Source organism: Pempheris klunzingeri, chromosome 15 (assembly GCF_042242105.1).
Source record: "Pempheris klunzingeri isolate RE-2024b chromosome 15, fPemKlu1.hap1, whole genome shotgun sequence".
Lineage (NCBI taxonomy): Eukaryota > Metazoa > Chordata > Actinopteri > Acropomatiformes > Pempheridae > Pempheris > Pempheris klunzingeri.
This window is the reverse complement of record NC_092026.1, coordinates 9,894,039-9,918,238: the sequence shown is the minus strand read 5'-3', so window position 1 is coordinate 9,918,238 and position 24,200 is coordinate 9,894,039. Positions and strand designations below refer to the sequence as shown.

The window sequence follows — 24,200 nt, the reverse complement described above, 5'->3', positions numbered from 1 at the left end:
AATGACCTCTGTAATACAGAAACAATAAAAAGTGATGCATGTGGACACCTTAAATGGATTATTATTCACAGCCGGAACTCTAAAACACATCTCAGTGTCTCAACCTCACTCTGGCCTCTAACCTCACAAAGATTGCTTTTTTTGTACCCCTATCTGCCTTTGTTCTCGTTCCCTCTTTTTAATCATTAAAGCCTTTCTAGATTGAACAGAGTGACCAATGCCAGCAGTTATAAGGTGAATTAAAGTATAAAGAGCAATTAAAACCCTGTAACCTTCATAAGACGACCAAAGGAGATCAAAGAAGAGCTGCCATGGTCACAAAGTCCACCACCTAATTTCATAGACGCCTGATTTACGTCGAAGAGTTTCTGCCAAGTGGGCAGATTTAGAGACTAAAGACTACACTGGTATTATATGGTCATGTTTACCTGACACTTGGCCCCATCATAGTCTGGAGTAACTATAAGTGTTCAAAAAGCAAAAAAGCATCAATTACACTCCCTTGAACTTGAGGGGGAAAAAAGACAGTGACATACACCGGAAGTCACATTTTACTACAGCATTTTACATCTACTGGCGTTCATTATTTTAGTGAATCGATTTACCAGCGTATTGATGTGACGTTTCTCTAAATGAGCTTCACCTGTAAGCACTCACAGAGGTCACAGAGGTCACAGAGCTTTTCTGAAAGACATCATACAGTGGGAGAGTTTGACATCCCGGTAATGTGGTCACTTTAATACCCCACTAAAGCCTCTGTATCAAGCCCCTCGTCTCAATAACTCACAGAACAAAATCCCAGTAGCAATGCACTGATAACTGCAGAAGGATGTAGCTTAGCCTTATCAGCTCTTGGCTCCAGTGACACAGTAATCCACACAATGCTTGGCTGTCATTGTACTGGAAAACACAGAATCATTTCATTTACCCAACAAAGGCCCGAGAATAATTGTGATGTCCCCCTGCGCTTCCCCTTCACTACTAACCCATTGAGATTGCTAATTTTCAAAGGCCAAATATTACTTATTCAAAAGAGCGCAGCTGTCATCATGCATTTTTTTTTCTTTGTAGAGGAACTTGTTTTTCCACTGGAATAACAGCCTCTCACTGAATGTCACTTTAGGATGATCCCCACGGCCGGTCGAGTTCGGCTAGCTTCTTGTTCAGTCAGAGCTCGGCAGGTGTCCATTAGGCATGTAGTTGATATTTAGCCATGTGACAGCCAATGGAGAGTGTAATGGTAGTTTCCTTAAGGCTAATCATCACCGAGACACAGCACAGAACCTTAATGCACAACAGGAACACGGATAAGGTTGGGCACTCTGAAGGAAATGGAGGTGACTCCTGGCCTGTTGGGGGTGCCCGCTTACCTTTTAATTGTCCTTTAAATACAACGGTTGTCAGACATGGTCGCTGTACCCCGGGAGAAAAAAGACTATGTGCAAATGTGATTTAAATGCAAGTGTAAAAAAAGAAAAGAAAGAACATGTCAAAACAAATGAGAACTGCTTCTCTCTCCTAAGGGCCAGTTTTCTAGATCAAGGGAGCTTAAAAATCACTGTGTTTGAGATTGAGCAAGCTCATATGGTTATAGCCACTCAGATGTCCATGCTACTTAAATTTCTCAGTGTGTATACCAATGTGGGTGTGTGTGATAAGGGAAGGTAGTATCAATACGTTTTTCAAGGGCCTCTTCATAAATCTCTAATTTAGGCAGCAGTTTTGGGAAGGAAAAATAGCTTCAACAATATGCATTAACTACACAAACCAAGTGTTGGGGGAATGGTCACTGCAATCAAGCTAGGAAAATGGGCCAGCTGCTTGTTAAATGTGTTTATGCTCTGATGCAATTCCTCTTTAGTTTTCTTAATTGCTAGAGACACTGAACAGAGTACAAACACTGCATATTTTTTTCATGCAAATCCCTTACATATTTTAGGCCCAGCTATATATGCATGGGATGCTTTGCGCGTTTGAAGTGCAGTGCATTAGTAAAACGCCTTCAAGGGCTTAGTCTGGCAAAAGGCAGTATCATCACCCCCAGATCCAAGCTTCAGCTACAGTTTACTTTCTCTGAAGAATACCCTTTTTTCTGAAAACAGAAATATACCTTAGTCTCATCTCTGCATCTCAGCTTCTTTAAATAAGTGTCTTTATTCAGTCGTGGAACATAGTTTCTCCTCAAGTAGCACGACTGCCCCTGTACCACTGTTGGTTATTCTTGACACAGTTGATTGTAGTTTTTAAATTATACATTTAAATGCATAGTTTATAAATCTATTGGAAAATATAAATGCATATTTACTGATTGCGTAAGATGAGAGATCCACTAATCATTTTCCATTGGAAAAAAAAATATAGTCTGACATTTTAAGTATCACAGTGGAAATAGCCATAAAGGTGAAAAACAGAATGTAATAAGTTGCACATTGGCGTTTCTTTGTTTACTCACCTTGAAGCTATAGAATATGCATTCACAGTAATAGCATTAGAAAAAAAAAGCTTGCACAATTATGCGTAGCAAGCAGCCATCTTAGTTAAGAAAAAAGTGTATTGTGCTTTTAGCAGTTTGTGCAATAATTGGACAATTACAAAGTATGCTGTGAAGGGTATTTTTGTGTCCACGCACAAAGTCTGCACACTGTTAGAGGATGTTGACCTTAATTTGGCATGTTCTACCCAATTTTGGTTTGGATTAGAATTTCATATCACAGCAGTTTGAATTGAGGTACCAGAGTGCGAGCCTCACTGGGGCTTAACAGGATCTTATAAACAGTAGTGCTGGCATGGATGTCTCACACAGCACATTCAGTTGGAGCCTCTGCTTCATATTGCATTGTCTCATCGCCAGTGCAGCCCACTGTACTAAACCTGGTCACATTCATTTGTGAATAATGCATTTTGTCAGGGGTGTTGTACCATTTGCCAGGGTCGGTTGGGGGGATTGCCACTGGGATATTTGCCTGGGTCTGCATTTGTCAACGGCTACTGATGAAACACCTATGCCGGGTATTTCTCAACTGTCAGTGACCTCACGTCCCAGAAATGAATGATGGTATATTGGGATGATCTCACATGAGAGGTTTCCGTCTTGTCACATTTACAGCACATTAGAGGGTCTTTCAGCCTGCTCACTTGCAGCCAGTGTCTTTGGCAGGCAAGCATAAAAGCTGAGATTGTGGACCATTTTCTTTTCCTCTATGAAGTCTACATTCCATGTTCCAAATTAAATGTATCTCTCCCTGCCTCTCCCCATCTCTCTCTAACTATTTGTGTCTGTCTGAGTTCGAGTTATCACGTGATGGAGCAGACAATAGAGAGGCACTCTGGCACTACGGAGAGGTTAGCCGGGGTTTTTGTGTTGCTTGTCAGTGAGGGGGGGCATCTAAGCTGTGAATAGGATCATTGAGTCGAAGGTAATTTTGGGCCCCGGTGCAGGGCATTAGTTGGACAGGCCTTTCTGCTGACAAGCCTGTTTCTCCCCCTCTCTCTCTCTCCCTTCCCCTCTTTTTTAACCCCCAACCCCCAGTCCCCCTCTGCTGCATCGGCATTTCTATCCAAAGCAGAGGCCTTTATCGTTGTGCCCATGACGACATGTCTGATAGGGCGTGGCAGCCAAGATCTCTTTTAGCCCTCTACCTTGGGGAGCCAATACATCTAGCTATAGATAAGTTGCAGCAGCCGGGATTTAAGCTGTGCCACACTACTACATTTCTGTGGTTTTATAAGCCACTAGAGTGTGTCTGATAAATGAACAGACACATGCTGGACATTCTCATTCATTATCATTGGAAACGGTCGTGCCTGCTGGGAGTTTGTGTAGTGATTGCCGTGGGGGCTGACTGTTGAAGGGGCTCTCAGAGGTGTCCTGATGGCCGAATTTCAGATGATGTTCAAGAGCTGGAGCTCAGCTCAACAAGAGGCTTTGGCTAAAATAACTCACAGGGGGAAAGCTATTGTCAAGTGCCCTGCTACACACGGTGACAAAAACGTGTAGTCAAAAGTGCCAGTAGGAGGACAGGAAATGGAAACATATGGGCTGCAGTTAAAATGTATTTAAGGATTGTTGCTTAGAAAAGCTGTGGATCAACTACATGAGCAAGATTGACATCCCATAGTCTAAAAATTACTTTTTTAGGTCATGAAATTATTACTCAATTATCAAAATAGCTGTGATTAATTTTCTGCTAATTGATTGATATAAATCACTTCAGCTGTGCTTACTTTTTTTGACCATATTATCAGCACCTCTCTCGGAATAGTGAGACATTGCCCGCCTCTAAGTGAAATTCTTCAATACATGGACTGTCTTCTGCTGTATTGTGAGTTATTTTGACAGTCCCTTACTCTGTATTCTACCTCTGTCTGAGTATCTGCTGACTTGGGCTGGCTGGTGATTGCCTGAAGGCTTTGAGTTTACAGGCGGTTGGCTTTAAGGCAAAACCTTCAGAGAGAGAAGGTCATCTATCTGATGTCAGCTTTGCCAGGTTCAAAGAGAAGAAAAAACTAATTGGTCAAGGGTAATTTAACAAAGGCAGCCAGGAAGGTGATGGTCAATATCGAGAGAATTCCAGTACAGAAGACAGATCTTGTCATCTTCTGTCTTCATTATTGGAACTGCTGGGTCTCCTTCAATGTAGTTTCACCTCATGTGCCGTTACGGGTGGGTGCTACGGCCCAAATCGCCTATCATGGTCTACATCATGATGCAGTAATTGTTCTCTAAAGTCCGTTAAGAAATAGTTTAAAATAGCTATACTGTTTCCATACAAACAAAAATGACTGCATCATGTGAGACTTTACATACATACATACATCAGTTAAACAGTTGAAAACAAAAGGCTCAGAACAGTAAAACTAACATTTTTTTCCCAGAATGGAAGTATTAAGTTTCCAAATGAGAGCAAGACTTTCAAGTTTTGCAGGTTTTAAGATTAATAGGTGCCAATAAATACCAGCCTGACTTAAGTCAGTGGGATGCCTCCTCCTCCTCCTCCTGCTCTGTGTTTAGTCGTTACTTTGCCAGGCATTTGGAATCATGAGATCACACAGTTTAGAGATCACATGAGCATAGCTCCCCCATTCGAAACAGTACTGCCAAATTTCTACAGGTGAACACATTTGTTACAGTCACATGATACATGGCGTCATATCGCCCGAACCCTTTATGCTGTTAAGCAATATTTAGATCAATTGTAATCTTTAAGACCAGAATGCAGTGCTGTTTTCTTGTTTTGTCAGTGTTCAAATCTTTTTACAGTAGCTGTAATGGCATGCAGCACATGGTCTTTGCAGAAGATTTCTTCTCCCTGTCTGGGTTTGATAAAGCAGAGCAAGATTGCATTTTCATTCATCAGGGTGAATACATTGTGATTACACTCTGTGTCATTTTCTAAACTTTCCTTAGGCGAAATCATTTTTTTGATTCATTCTCTCTCTTTCTCCATGTCACTTGCATTCGTCTTCTCACATTCGAAAACGTGCCAGCTTGTATCGTACACTTGCTCTACTATTTGGATTTTTTTTGGCTTCTTTCACATTCACATTTCAATAATAGTTTGTATTTTTTTAAAGAAGATTTGCGTTCCATTTCCCGCTGCTGTGTTGCTTTTAGCCATTCACCCCTGTCATCACTGAGAAATATATTAGCAGTAGGGCGGGTGCACTTAAGGACAATTAATGGCATGTGCTTGGGTGATACTATTAATTATAGCCAGGGGTTAAACTTAAGACTTCCTTTAGACCCTGAGCCGATCTACCACCACCCTCTCGCTAACTTCAGAGGAACTTGGTGTACTTGGAGTGCAGATGATACTCAGAAGACATCAGTGGGTCCCCAAGGTAGCAGCACAAAGGAAGATTAGGCACCCTCCTTCAAGGCTTTTGTTAAGTAATTCCACATCTCCTTTAATAATTCAGCGCGGCAACAGCAGAGCCTCCACACAAACGATATATGGTAACATTGTGATCTCTTTGGCCGTGAGGAATTTTTATCTTTCCCTTCATGCCTTTTTGTATGCTATAAACATGTGGGGGGGCCTGCCAGGGAAACATGGCCACACAAAAGAATCCCACAATGAAGCTCTAAGGTGTTGACGTGTGGGTGTATGTGTGTGTGTGTGTGTGTGTGTGTGTGAGCGTGCGTGCGTGCATGTAGGAGCTACATAGACTTTGCTGTACTGTCACTCAAATGTAACATGACCTGGTGTTGTACTACTGCCACTGTGGCACCGGTGGGACTCAAGCCCCCATGAGCCACCTGTCTGCGGTGTTTGTATGCGTGCATGAGTTTCGGTGTGTTTTCTGTGTGAACATGCTGATGAAATAAACATCACACGCACTTACTTCTGTCTCTCGAGGAGCTGAGGATCGGTAGTCATCCGTGGAAAGCATCCCTGTATGTCATGGGGGACAAAGCTAGCATGCGATGGCCTTAGCAGGAAATAAAATAAGACCTACCTAGCAGAATTAAACATGGTTTTACATGCTGTATATGTTTTCTCAAACCCAAACACAGCGGGGCATTTAGAAAGCCTAATTTACACATCACATTTTAAATGTAATGCTTTGGGTTTTGGGGTTCTTCTTTAATAGCCCTTAAGGGGCACACTTCCCTTTTTTCTTTAGTTTTCTTTCTTCCAACTCTCTCCTCCACTGCACCTGTTTTGAGCAATACCTTTGGGGCACAGCTTGAAGTGAATAATGCATGAGCGAGACGGAGAATCAGAAAACCTTTGTGGACCTTCTGTCTATCTGTATGTCTGTCTTCCACCTGCGTTGTCTCCATCTCACTTTTTCTAGGTTTCTCTGTTACTGTTGGGCCTAGTGTTTATTTTTTAAAACTTAACTCTACCTGTCTGTGTCTCTTGCAGTGACGTTTGTTAACTGTGGCCGGGGTGGTCCAGTGCAGTTTGAATGCAGTAACCCATCTGACTTCCGGATAGAGGCTGACGGAGTAGTTTATGCTGCCAGGAGCATTCAGCACCCTACACTCCCTGTGTCAACGTTGTTGATCAAGGCCAGCGACACCACCACTCAGCAGCAATGGATAACTCAGGCCAGGCTGATGCCCTCCACACACTCCAGCCAGCAGGTGAATATACCTTAACCACTTCTAGAACATTTCTGACTTGTCTGTCGATTGTTTGACTGATTTCACTGCCACAGAAAGGTGGAATGATCAATTCTCTCCTTGCCTCAAATAACTTAAGCCTATTAGGCACATTGCACATTCACAGATGACTACTTCCCTAAATTGTAGCAGGTGTTCCGAGAGACTGGATGGATGCTTGCTAATTAAAACTTAATGTGTCAATTTACTAGGAGCACAAACATATACACAACACGGTCAGTGGGTAGCAAGAGCAGATGCAAAATCGCTCCTCATAAAGTTGATTTCAGCGAGCAGGCCCTGTGATTGTGAGGTTATTGCCTTATCATCCAAAAGGGGACGCACCTCTTTCAGTGCTTTGGAAGACGGGAAGCATCTGTCTGAGCTGTAAAGTGCTGCTCTAACCGTTCCGCTGGACGTGTTTTGCAGTCATCTGCAATTAGTTAGAATGACCATGTGCTCATATGTCAACATTGTGGTTGGCTGAGGATCAGAGGAAGTGCACAAAAAAAAGCCCAGCATGTCCTATCCATCTGACTTGTAACCAGGAAATGAAAAGAAGCTCTAAATGCTGTGTTATTGTGGAGGTTTTAACTTCAGTGCCAGTGGATTATGTGATCCTGCTCAATTAGATAATATCTGTTGCTCCAAACTTACAGGAGCGACGCTACACACACACTCAACTCTGTGTGCTACTCTCTATTCTGAGCCATTCTGTAGGCTTAATAGTGAGCGTTTCTATGCATTTGTATGTTTTAATCATAATCATTGCAGCGAGATGTTGGATCGTTAGCCCCTCGCCTCTTAATGAACACCCTCAAATGCAGTAATCGTGTTTGTTTTATAAAGACCAATGTGCGTTTCTTTTTATTCCTGTAATACACTTGAACAAATAGCCACAAGTGGCTACTTCTAAATGTGTAGTATGGCAGATAATCTCAGGAAAGGTGGGCGTCATATTTTATGTGGGTACAGATTAAAAGTTAATGCTGACAGTTATGTGTAGTTACTGTCAGCATTGCGGGCACAGTGGTCTGCTGGTCTGAAATTAAACTTGTAGTGGGTAATGATTTCATAGCTTTTCTTAACACCATCGTTAGCCACTGACACTCATTTACTATAGGGACTCCTGCAGGTATGTGATTTTAATGATACCATCAGTCACTGTTGTCGGTTGGTCAAAGGCAAATGCTTTATTGTCCCATGCAGGTAAACATAGGCTTTCAGACGGGTTTATTTTGTTTTTACTTAAGAGTCAGTATCACACATTGACTAAAAATGTACATACAAATTAGCAGCTGTATCATCAGTAATCATACTCTGGTCTGTGTATGTAGAGTTCTTGGGTTTACCCTAATTGGTCCGTAATGAAATCAGGGACTGACTTTCCCCTATCTTGCACGTTTATGAGGTCACAAACGGTTGTCTTCTCCACAGCATAATTATTGTCATGAATCATCGTGGATCTCTTAATCAAATCAGTGATTACATTTTTTATTAGTCCACGAATGCGGCAGCCTTGGGGAAACATTTTAATCAATGACAACCAAACAATATCCTCATTAACACGCGAGTGCCCTCGCCCGCTATCTTCACCTCTCTCAGAACCTTAGCCCCACCGCAGTCAGTGAGGAGAAACCTTTTCGGTATCTGAAAAAGAGGACTTTTTTCGAATAGGGCAAATACACACATGCGCCATCCGCCCACCACACTCACAAACACTCAGGCCATCACTCAGCGCAACACTCTCCTGGACTCTGAAGTAGACTCAGAAGATGGAGGGGGTTCTGAGAGCGTGGATAGGTGCAGACCTCCAGCGCACCAGAGATAGATGCGTGTTGGGCTGAACAAACCCACCATGCCATTCATCATTCCAGACACAGGTTGCAAATAATTACAGCTCTCACTCGCGCCCATTTTAATAGGGTAATAGATATTTCTGAAGCATGCTCCTTCGCTATCTGTCCGCTTGCCTCTCTGCATTTCCAATGTGTGAAAGCAGTATAATCGGATTTCAAACATGATTAGTGGAATCTATCCGACAGCTCCCCAGATGTTAGAGGAGGGGTAGCATGAGATGTGGGTCACGTTATAAGGTGGCAAAGTGGTAATTAATTTCTGTTTGCATAGGACACTTTGTAGTAGTTTGTAGGACTTGACTACCTCACAGCCAATCAGCATTCAAATGATTACAGAAAGGAAGATGCTTCAAAGGATGTGGCGGTTCCATTGGAAATCCCAGTTATCATTCATTGACATTGACAGATTTTACATATTGTTTTTCTGTTTTCCTTCCTGCTTTGTTTTGTTCAAGGTTATTTTAACTTTCTCTGGCACTACTTCAGTCTCCTCAGTCTCCGGAGCAGCATAGGCAATTTGAACCATCTGTGTGTTTAGTGTCTGGCTTGCAGGTACCATCCTCCTTTGTTTCAAATCTCATTCATTACAGCCGAGGGAGGATGGCAGATCCATTATGGAAGCTGGTCTGTCTGTGTGGGTGCATTTTATCAGGACATAAGAAGAGGTCTGCCAGTTAAAGCAAAGCAATGCGGTGGTGTGCGGCCGCTGCAGTAACCACACCAAAGCGTTTCAAAGCATATCGCCATATGTTGTACTGTAGATATTTTAAGCTACAAAGGAAGTCATAAAAGAATGGATTGTTTGATTGGACATAGGCTTGTCATTTTCTGCAAAACCTAATTAGCTCTTCCAAATGTCATTTAATACCTATTTCCTTTTATCACTGTAGACATTTCCTTTTGTATAACCATAAGGGCCATTGGTTAGCCAAAAATACCACTATTTGCAGTAGGATGTCATTTCAGAATGTGGGTGGTCATGTGCTGCTGTTGTTGTAGCTTAATTGTAACACAATCAAGAATAAGGCTTTCACTACCACAGGGTAACATAATAACAGTAAGAGTCAACAGCCACGCTGGCTGTTGTGTGAGGCTGTAGGTAGGCATAGTGGTGCTTTGAGTTAATTGCTATTGGCTGGATGCTAACATGCTCAGAGTGACAGTGCTAACGCACTGATGTTTAACAGGTATAATGTATAAGTTTATTGTGATCCATTCCACAGCTGCCAAGACATTTCACTAAAAACCACAAATGTGAACCTGATGGTGGTGCTTCAGGAGAATTTAGCCAGATCACTGTAGTCATAGGATTCATCCTTTGGGAACCACGAATATTTGTACACAATGGCACACCATCCAATACTTGTTGAGATAGTTCTGTCTGTTGTGGATCACCTGACCAACGTTTCCATCCATAAAGCCATGCCACCAGCATGGCTAAAAATGTGTGTACTTGGCTCTTAACCTACATCATTTCCTTTTCATAGGTCCAGGAAGCTGCTGTCCCTCCAGTCATGTCTACGGATCTGAAGGAAATAGTGTTTCCATCACGTAACACAGACAGCCAGCTCAAACGCATGAAGAGAGACTGGGTCATCCCCCCAATCAATGTCCCAGAGAACTCAAGAGGTCCATTCCCGCAAGAGCTTGTCAGGGTAACGTTGCTCACCTAAGCACATGCATGCATCCAAACACAGAAAGAAACACACACACACACACACACACACACACACACACACACACACACACACAACTTCAAAGAAAAGGCTTTTTGCTTGATATGACAACCCTGTAGGTCCCCGTTGCCCTGAGCTCCCACTCAGAGGGTCACAGACATGAGACTTATGCCTTCAACAAAATGCTTCATATTTACAGCACTTTGCTAAAGGTCAGGGCTCTTTTTCTGCTGTATTATTTATCTTTTGTTTCAGAGGGCAGTCGGTACCAGTGCAACCTGACATTATTTAGAAGCAGAGAGAATTCTGAAGTGCTCACCATTGCAAGTTTTCCTCTGTTGCCTGTTTATATAGTGTACTCCTTCTTATCTGGGCTCAAGGACACACGCGGCTCTATTCATTTGCATCAATTCTCTGGTCAGAATTGTGCATGGGTGGCTGACGGAGGACATGCAATGCTTGGGACAACTAAGAAGTAGATCCTTTTTCAGCATATTAAGCTGACTTCATCACAGAGTGTTAATGCCCTGTACATGCTATTTGTATGTATTATATTTAATCTGAACACATTAGAACGGAAGTTTCGGGGCTTTGGTGGATGATATCAGGATGAGGAAATACTCTGTTTGCTCAGCATGCATCCAGGGTGTAGGCACAGAGGGTCTCGGCTTACATGGCAAACAGAACAGGCAGCCCAGCCAAGACAGAACTTCAATACTACACAGACACACACACTCTTTATGTGCTTGTTTTACTTTCACAGCAATCTATTTTTAAAATGATACTGTGATTATCACAGGAATTAATTTTCTGGAATTTGAATTTGATAGTTTTCTGTGTCTTATAATTAGAAATAGCATAGTTTTGATTTGATGCTACACTATTGACAATTATCAAAAATTCAACATTTAAGATTAAAGACAAAGGCAGTCGGCAATGTTGGGTAAACTTGCAAGAGTAGCTGGATTTGGAAAGTATCCAGAGGTGCTGCCTGATAGATGTTGGAGGACAAGTCCATGACAGCGAGAAGACAGGCTGCCAGCCTTTTTCAGTCTAACAAAGACACAACCATATGCCACACTCATATAATCACAAGCAAAACAGCCGTCCCAAATGTAACATTACCTCTAGCTCATGGTTACTGCTCACTCGGCTCAGAGGCTGTGCTTTATACTGGTAGTTTGTACGTTTGTCGCAGTCAGCACTCACTCTCTCTTAACCTTCAGGTCAGTAGATGAGTGCTTCGTGAAGGTAACTCTTTATAGTCTGTTGTTGAGACGCACTTTTTCTGCAACTAGCTCGCTAGCTTTAGCTTTGTGGAAGACTCCAGTTACGTATAATGGGTACTTGCACGGTGCGTGCAGACACAGACGGACGTTTTTTTTTTTTATTGACTGCTACCGGACTGTTATTAGAATTTCAACCTATATAACAAAAAGTGCCTCTAAAATAATAATAATCCTAAATGTTATCTGCTTATTGCAGATAAATTGTTATAGGTGTGTAGTCAGCCAATAAGTACACATCACACCCGTAAAGGTGGGATCTAAAGGATCCTCATCAAAAATATCTGTTATGTACCAATGTAAAAAAAATAAGGAAGTTTAGTCAATATTTTGTTATGATATATGATATCAACCTCTAATGTACAGAATTATTCAGTGCTTGGTTAACATTGTTTTGAGGCTTTCATTAAGAACTCTTTATACCCACAGATCCGGTCGGACCATGACAAAAACCGGTCCCTCAGATACAGTGTGACAGGCCCTGGTGCTGATCAACCACCCACTGGCATCTTCATCATTGACCCAATCTCTGGAGAGCTATCTGTCAATAAGCCCCTGGATCGAGAGCACATCTCCAACTTCCATGTAAGTCAGACAACCGTAGTTTATAAGAGTCCCCCTTTAATGATATCCTCATAAATTGCAGCCACCACTGTCAAATTTTTATCAAGAGAAACGTGTTCTGTCTGGTGGTGTTGTACATTCCAGACAGTCGGCATGTGCTCAGGGGTCATGTGCAGCCTAAACAATCTTCTCTATGAAGACTGGGGTCTCCTCTGAAACCTGACTTATCCGTCTGAGAATTTCAAGGATTTAACATAATGTTTTTCAGTGAAGTGAGAGTGTGTTAGATATATTATAACATCCAGCTCCTTCAGAGCTGCTTTAAATTGTTACGTTTTTAATGCTATTTAATAATTTGCTTGAAAAGAAACTGTTAGTAATAAAACAAGGTTGTTGATGATTGGAGATAAAAGACTTCTTTACTATATGTACCTACCAATGTAACGTATAGTATAATCCAGTGATTAATTCAAACACTTGAACTAGACTGTAATGTAGTACACGCAAAGGCATATGACAAACCAGTATACTGTTCATAGCCTATGTATTTTTAATATATACTGTATAACTTCTATTTATTCTAGAGCATGAATGGTTGGGATCAAAATATAGATGTATTACAGGGTTGAAATCCTGTGTAAGGTTCTAACCTTGCAGATACAGGAAAGATGTGCTTGAAGTGCAAAAAAATGCAGCAGTTCAGAGTTGTTTTCCTAAAACAGAATTGAACCTGTGCTGACCCAGCATAGGCAACAGTACTGAATAAAATCAGAGTGTATCTGATTCAAGGGACCACCATAAAAATGCAGCTTGTGTTGTTATCGACTACGTGGCAGGTATTGGACTAAAACAATCATTTGTTTCTCTTTTGCTATGCACGTGTTACAGCTAGTTGTGGGAAAAACTTGTTCTTAAAACAAAAAGGGAAAAAACTGAATTCCTGTCTTGGTCACGCTGGTCTGAATAGAGAGGATTTTCGGAGCGGTTTGCTCTTCTACATACAGGAAAAGATTTGCGGTTAGTGGGGTTAATTATCACAGCAGTTCAGTCGGTGACATTGAGCGAGGGGTTCGTGGTTTGTCCCAATATATTGTTTGCACAGTTGAGAATCATCCTTGCTTGAACAGCTCTGCAGTCCAGATGTGTTTGTGTTTCCTCCAGCTGAGAGCTCATGCAGTGGACCTGAACGGCAACCAGGTAGAAAACCCTATTGACATTGTGATCAATGTGATCGACATGAACGACAACAGACCCGAGTTCGGTCATCAGATCTGGAACGGCACAGTTCCAGAGGGTTCCAAGCCAGGTAATATACCACATGAAGCCAGGCACAGTACCACACTGCACACTGATTGGCTATAGTCATGTGCTGCTTAAGCGTCAGCAGATTAAACAGCATTGATGGCATTCCTGGGGTGGCCACTTTGTTAACTTTGCTTCTACTGCATTACTGCAAGTAATCTGTGGTATTTTAAGATCACAGGAAAGAACATTGGATGTCTCTATTACAAAGCTGTAAATCTACGGATGTTCCGTGTAGTACTATTTACTCAACTTCTGATGTCTTATTTAAAAAAAAAAAATAGAGAGATGACATGAATGTATTTGCATCTAGTTTTTATCTTTCTGCCCCACAGGAACATTTGTTATGACAGTAACGTCTGTTGACAAAGATGACCCCAAAACGGCTAATGGGATGCTGCGTTACAAGATCCTGTCTCAGAATCCCGAGAGTCCAACCTCCAATATGTTCACCATCAACAATAAAACAGGAGGCATCATCACAGTGGCGGCAGGCCTGGACAGAGAGGTGCCTGACACGTCTTCTTTATCTCCCTTTTTTTGGCCTTTTTATTCTTTTTCATTTTCTTTACCTTCTTGTACATCGGTTTATGACTCAGCTGTCATTAAGTTAAATGGCATTAGTGTTGTTGCCATTCCACTCCCTATTTAGTTTTTGCCACCTGTTGTAGATGTTAAGCAACATGTTCAATTTTAATAAATGGACTGTTCATTTAAAACAAAAAAAAAACATGATGATAAAATGCAGCTTGAGTGTATTTGCTAATATTTAGACTGTCTGAGAACTAATAAGCCAAAGTGAATTTTGATGATTATCAAGTGGAAATGGACTGGTTGGTTGCTGGTTTCAGACTTATTTACTGTTATAGGGAAGCAGCATGCATCATTGAGCAGCTAAATGTTTTCCTCCCTCATTCTCTGTCTGTCTTTCTCCAAAGCAGAAGCTTACTTTGCATTATGTTTTCTTATATTTCCCATGCTGTAAATAATACCCCTATGTCATTTAATTGGACTGCATGGCTGTTTTGAGAAAATAGATAAAATAATATAGAAAGCTGGAGCCAGTTGGTGCAATTCTAGTGAGGGCAATCTGGCTAGGTGGCTGCTCAATCACTTCCGCCCTGGGGCCGCCGTTTTATGTCCGCCAGTTGCCACCATGAAAGTAATTTGCCCGACTCTCATTACCAAGCAACTGGTCCGTCACCTGAGTGGCTTTTAATGTGAAAAGAGTCATTTGTTAGCTTCAAGACGGTGTACATAGCAGAGGTGCAAGTTTCACACATGCACTCACAAACTCATATCCCCCCTGAAGAATAAATGAGATCTATATAAAAATCCACTATTAGTCATTATAATTAAGAAGCCAACCAGTTCAGATGTTTCATTTCAGGTGAACACGTTTATACTGATTTGCACCAGCTTATTCTCACAATCTAGAAGAAAAACTCCAGAAACAAGACCTATCTTTATGAAACCTAAAATGTGAAATGTGACCAGAGAGGTATGGGTTCACTTGATGGCAATTTTGGAGGATTGTATTGTGTGTAGTGTATATCTTTATTGAATGTTTTTCTCTAAACTTTTGTCCTCATTGACAAATGTGAGAGGGGCTAGATAGGATAGATGAGGGGTGTCATAAGGATTGGATTGCATTAGATTACACAGGTTTACCTAATAAGATGACAATTAAGTGAGAAAATCCACGTCCTCTAAACATGCCTACATAACTATATTGTTTTTAATCCTCTACTTTTTCTCTCTCTCCCTACCCTGCAGAAAGTGCCTCAGTACACACTGATAATTCAGGCCACTGACATGGAGGGCAACCCCATGTACGGCCTCTCCAACACAGCCACTGCTGTCATCAGAGTCACTGACGTTAATGACAATCCACCAGAGTTTACTGCTGAGACGGTAAGATCACACTTCAATATCAGAGACATCAACACAGCAATGTTAGCGAAAAGAAAGAACCGCACGGACCCCCATTTCACCTCATTGTGGATACATGCACTCGAGCGTCAGTTCTGCTCACTTACCTAGTTCTGCTTGCCCAGCATTTCCGCAGCCATACAGATATATACAAGTAGCCAGCCATGCGTAAAGTGTTATATCCCCTTCCAAATGTTGACACATGCAACTACGGGGATGTCTACCCGAGTGAAAGAGGCACTTACTGTGCTCGCGAATCACTGAAATTTGTAATGCTGCCGTCGTGCTATCAGGGGAGGACAGGGGATGAGATGACCATGACGACATGATAAGTTACCTTAGATGTCTATTTACCCAAGATTGGTCCTGCTGTGCTGTATGAGCCGGGGCTCAGTGTATTTTCTGCTGCCACAGCAGTATCACTAACAGCTCGCTGTTCTGTGCGTTCATGGTTTATTCATGCAGTTTTTCGGCGAGGTGCCTGAAAACCGTGTGAATGTCATAGTGGCCAACCTGACGGTGACTGACAAGGACCAGCCCAACACACCTGCCTGGAATGCCGTCTACAAAATCACCGGGGGCGACCCCACAGGCAGATTCTCTGTGCCCACTGATCCGACCACTAACGAGGGCCTGGTAACGGTCGTCAAGGTAAGGGCTCCTCTTCAAACTCCACCCCTTTAATCCCTTGGAGAGCATAGTAAATGGATATATGCTGTATGGAGAGCTTTGGGGGCAGTTGGCTACACATTAAGATCTGAAATATTCTGGTTAGAATATTTTAAAAGTGTGTGTTTATAGCATACACTTAATTGTTTGATTGAAAGATGTGAAGATGTCTTAAATGTTACATTGTTCTCTTTTAATGAAGAGAGGAAGTTAATCCCAAAATCCCAGATTTAGTCGAAGAAAAGACCTATTTTGTGAATCGCAAATCATTACACACTAGTGCTGATAAAATTGAAGATCACTGCAGCAGATTGGTCACATATATTGCAATTTAAAAAAAAATTAATTTACTGACATTGATGATATGGTGTCACTTGCAACTATATAGGATATATATATATATACACAAGAACTGATCGTATCATATAGTTCTCAGCTTGAATTATGTGGAGATTCATAATACACAATTAAAACTATGAACACAAAGTCAGAACACATTTCCAATGAAACTGGTTGGTTGCACAACTATTACACCAGCCCTGTTGTTGTTGTTGTTGTGTATCCTTCAGCTGACCACATCTCATCTCACTGTCATTGTGAGTTTTCACAATAAGATGTTTCAGGCAGTGGAAGAAAATGCTTTGATTCCTTGGGTTGCTCTCTCACCAGTTTTACATTAGAAAAAAATTTAATGTGATTTTCTTTTGTTTCATTTATCTGGCGTTTAGACGTGTGACTCTTTCTCCATATTCTCTCTCTCTCTCACTGTTTCCCAGCCTATTGACTATGAAATCAGTAGAACATATGTGCTGACAGTGGAAGCGAGGAATGAGGTTCCCCTGGCCAGGGGCATCCACTCTCCTCGTCAGTCCACCGCCACTGTCTCCATCAGAGTGATAGATGTCAATGAGAGTCCCTACTTTGAGCCCAATCCCAAACTCATTAAACTGGAGGAGGGAATGATGCCCGAGTCAACCCTGACCACCTTCACAGCACAGGACCCTGATCGCTTCATGCAGCAGAGCATCAGGTAGGCGTTAAAGTAAAAAGGAAAAAGAAGAAGGTTGAGTACTGCCTGATTGAAACATTTTGTACCTTCAAATGAATAAAGTCCAGGTCACAGATGTGATAAATGTAAAGAATTTCTCCAGCCTTTAAAGTCAGCTTCATTTCCTAGAATGTCTACTCTCCCTTAAACATCCAGCATAGATGTTTGAATCACACAGTTTAATTACACATTTAGCTAAAATAATTAGCAACATCAACAATGAGGATGCTAGTAGGTTTGTCACTTCATGTGTGAAACCGGAGCGGCATGATAGGTTAAGATGACTGGACACCTTCTGTGTCATTCCTGCTCAAATGAAACTATGCTGCCAGCACGTCTCCATCTCATTTTTGTTGAACAAGCCCTATTTTTTTCCCCCCTTTTCATCATCAGAAGTCTTGCCTCACAGCTGTTTGGCCGTGGAAGAGCTTATCTGCCTGAAAACAGTCCATGTGTAATGAGCTAGCTTTGTAATTCCGCAGTTTGTCCTACAAATTAGTTTGAGCTACCGATAACAACAAGCCAATTTGGTCTCCCCTGTGAGGCTGTTCTCAAAAGTTAGAATAATTATGTAAAATGCATGACGTCTAAAATATTTATTCTATGTAAACAAATAAAAACAAAAGCATTTTTAGAAGAAAGAGACGCCAAACTGGAAATGGAGACTAAATTCACCAACAAGACCTCTTTCTGCAGCAAACAAAATTGAACCTCTAAACTTTCATACTAGTATTAAAGCACATCTTGCAGATTACTCCTGACTTGAAATTCATTTTAAAGGGATTAATAAGGACTACGAATCCCTATGTAAACCTCTTTTTTTTTTCTCCTCTTCCCTCAGATACTCCAAACTGTCAGATCCAGCCAACTGGCTAAGGATTGACCCAAACACTGGTCGTATCACAACAATCGCCATCTTGGACCGAGAGTCACCCTTTGTGAAAAACAGTTTGTACAATGCAACATTCCTGGCTTCTGACAGCGGTATGTAACAGTTAAAAGTGGTACTGCAGTTGCCAAAAATACCTTGTTGAGCTCCTGTGATGCACCAGTTACATGGTCAAGGTGTTTTAGCCAGGCTGTTACACAAGCACTCTATTCTAGGCCATTATTGTTCGAGCATTCAGGAGGAGATAATGCTGCCTTTTCAAAAGGAAGTCTAGCGGATGTCTAATGTAGCCAACCTCACAAAGGTCAATCTTCCACATTGCATCACTTTGACTTCCTCTGTGATGTTTTTTTTTACCCGAGGGCTGTGCACAAACATATTTGGAAAACTATCTTAGTTACTGCCACAAAGACATCCGCCATGCTTGAAGGTTGACCTTGTACCAGGCACTTGCACGCTGACCACCTTAGTTGAAGGTTAATGTGTTAGCAATCCCAGAACCATCCAGAATGTGGATATATTCACCTCTTCCCTGCACTGGCGGGATTTACCTCTGTTCAGGTTTACCCTGTTCTGCGGAGCATAGCTTAGGCCAATAGGCTTAAAAACTCTACCAATAAAGAGGTTTCTCAGCATTAATGGGTCAGGATTGGATGACTAGCTCCTTTGAGCGTGGCCTGAATGGTAAAAAAGCCTCTTAGCTGAGTGAACACATAGAGGAGCCTGAGAGGAGCGACAGTGGGCTCTGTTTGTCTGCTTTAGTATTCCCATCCCGTGTCCTTCGTCAGGAAGACGTTCTTTAGGCATGCACACACATATACACACACACACACACACACACACACACACACACACATACACACACTACCCAAATGTTCTGATATCTCCCTCTTTCTGTCCACCTCCTCACTTGAGATTAGATTCTCAGATCAGTATGCAGTTTGAATGGGTCTTCTTCCACTAGAGTAAATAGCTGTTTAGAGTGTCCTATTATAGCATGAGACCCAAAGAATAAACTCCATACTTTACTTTTCCATGTTGACTGCATAATGACTGCAAAATGAGATATGGCATTCCATTGGTGTATATTCCTTTCCATATGTAAATGTGCAAAAATTCCTTTTCCCATAAATATGTATGTGCTGAGTGTGTGTCTATGTGTGTGTCGTGTTTTTGGCCACTGCAGGTGTACCTCCAGCAAGTGGCACAGGTACTCTCCAGATCTACCTGCTGGATATCAACGACAACGCTCCCAAGGTGTTCCCTCAGGAGGCAGAGATATGTGAAAAGCCAGAGCCAAATGCCATCAACATCACTGCGCTTGATGGAGACCTGAACCCCAATGCTGGGCCGTTTGCCTTTGAGTTAGCCCACCGGCCCTCTGATGTGAGGAGGAACTGGACCATCACAAGAATCAGCGGTGAGACTAAAAACAAGCACACAATTTCACATCAATAACCTTACCTTACTTAGATTCATAATATACACTCCTATATGATACACTAATCTGCATTTGATGTTGAGTCAACCTGCTTACCTGAACTTTCCATTATTTGTATTTTCCACTTGAAAATGAATGATGAGAAGATGACCGTTTTCATTATTTATCAATTAGCGGCATTTGATAATTAGAAAACAAAAAAACATCGTACATTCAGTAGTCTGTTGTTTGGTAATTAAAGCTTGAGACTCTGATCTGTGATCCCTCTGAACAACACTTAGAAAACGTGTAAATAGCACACTGCAGAGGGGTCAGGTACAGCTGGGACAAACAATTACATATTATATTAACGTTACAAAACAGTCATTAATTGTTTACGCTAATTTGAACTAAAAACATGAGTGGAAAAACTAATTTGTTGTGTGCTAGCTGTTAGATAGTGTGAGTTGAAAAGCAGTGAATATATCTTAATAGGATAATGGCATTTGGATTATCGCAGCTGGAAATTTAGCCTAAGCAGCATTATCAAAAGGTATTCAGTAGATTTATAAGCTCCAAAATCTAAATCCTGACCATGTTTTGGATTAGATATGCTGATGCAACTTCCAGGTATGAATTTATGCTGCATATTTGTGGTAATAGGAGTGTAATCTTACTGTGAACGCAGTCTATACAAACGTCTATTCAGAGTTTTTATCTAATCCTCTCTGAAACACTCCACTGCTAAAGAAGTATGATCTTTTATTTCGAAACACATCGAGTAACTTCGTTTATCCTCTCACTACTTCATATGTATTTTTCTCTGACTTTCACTCACTCTCTCTTTCCTCCCCTCCATCTCAGGTGACTATGCACAGATGAGTCTGAAGATTGGCTTCCTCGAAAGTGGTATCTACGAGCTGCCCATTATAATCACAGACTCAGGCAACCTGCCCATGTCCAACACCTCCTATCTGCGGATTAAAGTGTGCCAGTGCGACATCAATGGAGACTGCACTGACCAGCAGCACATCATGGCCGCCGGTCTGGGCACTGGTGCTATCATCGCCATCCTCCTCTGCATCATCATCCTCCTCAGTGAGTGTCTCAGTGCCTCTCTCGAATAGCGCATCACACGAGCACACACACAGGGATTATAAAGACAGCTAAACATTATCCGAGATACCGCTAGATTACTGTAGGATTACCAAAAAGATAGCCTTGATCAGGCCTCCATCCAAGCTCTAAAACATCGGATCCGATTACACTTGTATGAAAATATGTAAGTTATTATGTTTTGTAATATGAGATCTCTCTCTTCTGTCTGTCTATCAGTTCTAGTGCTGCTATTTGTAGTGTGGATGAAGCGCCGCGATAAGGAACGCCAGGCCAAGCAGCTCTTGATCGATCCAGAGGATGATGTGAGAGACAACATCCTAAAGTATGACGAGGAAGGTGGAGGAGAGGAGGATCAGGTAAGAATGATGTGGTAAACAACACATACAGTGTGCACTCCATAACAAGTGCCTGAAAACCTATTTTCTCCAACTGCCTCTCACTATAAACAATAGGGTCCTGTATTAACAAAGTTACGGCTGTCTTTGTCTGTGCTCTCATTGGTTTTGGATGAGAAGTCACATGCTTCTGAGCACCAATCAGGATTCAGCAACATTTGAATCAGAATCTTGTAACAGCTGTAGGGGCGTTTGCTTATCTTGAAAGAACCCACACAATCCTGACAGGCAGAAAAGTATGGGTTTTGAGTTTTAAATTCATAATTGTCTGAAATTGTGAGTATTATTTAATTAGACACGAGTATTTACAGCTATGGAGAGATTATATGAAAACAAGTTTTCACCTCATTTTACCCACATAGTTCAGTAGAAAGTGACATGAAACACAAGGACGTGTCTGCAGCACTGACAATAAATGTAACAACCTACATATGATGCATTGTTATAGCCCTAAATCATTTTACTTCCAGTCCCAACTTAGAATGAACTGACTTTAAACATCAGAGGTTGGTATCAAACCTCTAGGGCTGTTCGTGACTGAAAAGTTTTGTAATTGAATCTGACTTGCCTATCATCGACTGATCGTCAGATCTGTTTCCTCATTGATCCATATTCTCATTTGTGACATTGGCTGAAATTTAAATGCTTCTGCAGGTTACATGCTTATTTTACGTATTCTTTGATTAGATAGTTGTCTTGGTATCTGCTGAAAACTTTCGTCTGTTTGCTCATTTGTATTTCATCACAGCAGTGCTGCACCGAGCCCCACATACTGTGAAGTTGTATAGTGACTTTGAAAGGCTGACATAAGGCGTGTGTGTGGTCTTTGTTAGGGAGAAACACAGAGTCACATCTACAGTACACAGCTGAGGAGCAGTGTCTGTATACATGAAGCAGCAAAATGACAAAGAGGACCACCTGGACTCTTTCTGCAAGCATCCATACACTTACAATGCATTCTTTCTAGCGTTTATCCTTCTCATTATGCTGCTGCAAAATACACCTCACAGCTATTCACAATGAGAAGGAACAAAGTTTTCATTGTAAACTGGAGATTGAACCTTTTTCCTTAGGAGGAGCTGGGAAACAAAATCTGGAATCAATAAGGCAGACAGGTTTTGATCCAGTCAGTTCTGGAAATATTGGAACTGTTCCTTCAACTGGAACTGGTTCACGCTTCACAACCTTAACACACACAAACACACACACACACACAATAGAAATGTACTGCCACAGGCATCAATAAAGTCACATGTCTTTATCCTACTGCACTGATCAAGCACACAGACACAAATTCAATTGTCCTAATGACCCCTTGTTAGGAGAACGGAAACATTTCATAAAAAAAGGCAGTAATATACCAAATGGGGTGTTTTCTTGCTGCTGGCTGAATTGCTATAGTGGCTTAGGTATAGCAGAAATGAGCAGGAGACCCCGGGCTGACCCAGCACAGTGCCAAATTAGCCCCGGAGACTTGTAATTGGTAAGCTGATGTCATTTGGAGATAGACATCTGCTGTGGCACAATAATGAAGCTCTGTCTAAGGTAACAATATGGCTAAAAAGCCATTACACATCGGCCAGTGATTGGGCAGGAGAGAGTGCACCCACTTGTGTATTCACATCCTCACTTTCACACACAAAATGCACAAACTTGTGGACCAGAACATGTTGAAAAGCAAACGTGATATAACACCCCTCAAAGGCAAATGAGCGGGTTGCAGCAATTTATTGAGGGAAAACAAGCTTCCATTTTGAGTGGCGCAGAGGAGGGCAGGGTGCCAGGAGAAAATGGTCTTGTCTGCCGAATCGGGAAGTCAGTGTTGGGTAAAAAATGGCCCTTGCTTCCCCAGCGATGTGGTCTTTATAATGCCCACCTCTGTTCTCCCTATCTCCCGCTGGGGAGGAAATTGAAGTGTCAGACCATTGGGCGCTCTCAGAGTATATGATTTTAGTTGTTGCCGCCCTGGTTTGTATTGGTTTGTGAAGCACTCATTTCATCAAAGGCAGACAGCTGATCAGGCTGCTCTGCCCCGACATGGCAAAAGTAATGGAGAAATAATAGCAAATTGAGAAGCTGCTGCGCGGAGGTTCGCAGGTGAAAAAATAAAATGTAAGACTGAGATGAGTCATCTGCTTCTTTCAAATGACCTCAGAATAATTTGATGCACATTAACCTTAGACAGTGTGGCTTTGGAGGCCATCTTTGAAAAATGATTTGTTTTTCAAGCCCACGCAGTAAATGAAACTAAACAAAACAGACCTGTTTACTTAGACAGTATAAGTGCCTCATGTGCTCGTCACCAGAGATAAAGACAAGTTTAACATGCAAGACAAACTCCAAGGCCTCTAATCTCAGGATAATTACAGCTTATTGCAATGTGGGACTTATTTCTGCACTTCTGGCCATTATTTCAAGTATTATAACATTGTACAAAAGGAAGCAATTGCTAATATTTGAGGTCACAATGACTCAACAACGAATTTCTTTCCCTTGTTTTAGGGAATAGTAGTAATGTTCAGAATTGCTCTTACTTGCCCAGAGTTCGATGAGAGGATCGATACTATGCTCCAGACAGACAATCATTCTGACAAAATAGCTATTAAAAAAATATCCCAAAATGTGAAAACAAAATCTTTCAGACGGCACTTTATCTAAACCACTTTATTTTTGGTTAAAGACAAATGTAAGCATACCTGAAATGTTGACAATAAGAAAACCTGTGTGTGTTCACAACCAGGTATATATGAGGGTCAAAACTGGAAGTAAAGCAATGGGTGTTTTTAATGGACAGCTTGTGTAATGATTTCTACTCTATTTCTACTCTCTTCTTCCTCCAAATAAGTTTCCCTAACCTGAGGTTTATTTAAAACCTGCCTGAGCATCTGCCTGCTCGTGTTTCTTTCCTTATTGGTGTTATTTTTAGTGAT

General features: G+C 41.6%; 1 protein-coding gene across 1 annotated transcript in view; it reads left to right on the top strand.

Annotated features, from left to right (window-relative positions):
- The window catches only part of cdh2 (cadherin 2, type 1, N-cadherin (neuronal)), a 57,639-nt gene that overhangs the window by 27,898 nt on the left and 5,541 nt on the right, over positions 1 to 24,200 (top strand). The window contains exons 3-14 of the mRNA XM_070845039.1: positions 6,873 to 7,093; positions 10,458 to 10,625; positions 12,362 to 12,517; positions 13,658 to 13,802; positions 14,134 to 14,306; positions 15,575 to 15,712; positions 16,196 to 16,381; positions 17,176 to 17,429; positions 18,289 to 18,431; positions 19,523 to 19,756; positions 20,621 to 20,854; positions 21,092 to 21,231. Coding sequence (XP_070701140.1) covers positions 6,873 to 7,093; positions 10,458 to 10,625; positions 12,362 to 12,517; positions 13,658 to 13,802; positions 14,134 to 14,306; positions 15,575 to 15,712; positions 16,196 to 16,381; positions 17,176 to 17,429; positions 18,289 to 18,431; positions 19,523 to 19,756; positions 20,621 to 20,854; positions 21,092 to 21,231 — 2,192 coding nt within the window. The remainder of the gene's footprint in view (positions 1 to 6,872; positions 7,094 to 10,457; positions 10,626 to 12,361; positions 12,518 to 13,657; positions 13,803 to 14,133; positions 14,307 to 15,574; positions 15,713 to 16,195; positions 16,382 to 17,175; positions 17,430 to 18,288; positions 18,432 to 19,522; positions 19,757 to 20,620; positions 20,855 to 21,091; positions 21,232 to 24,200) is intronic.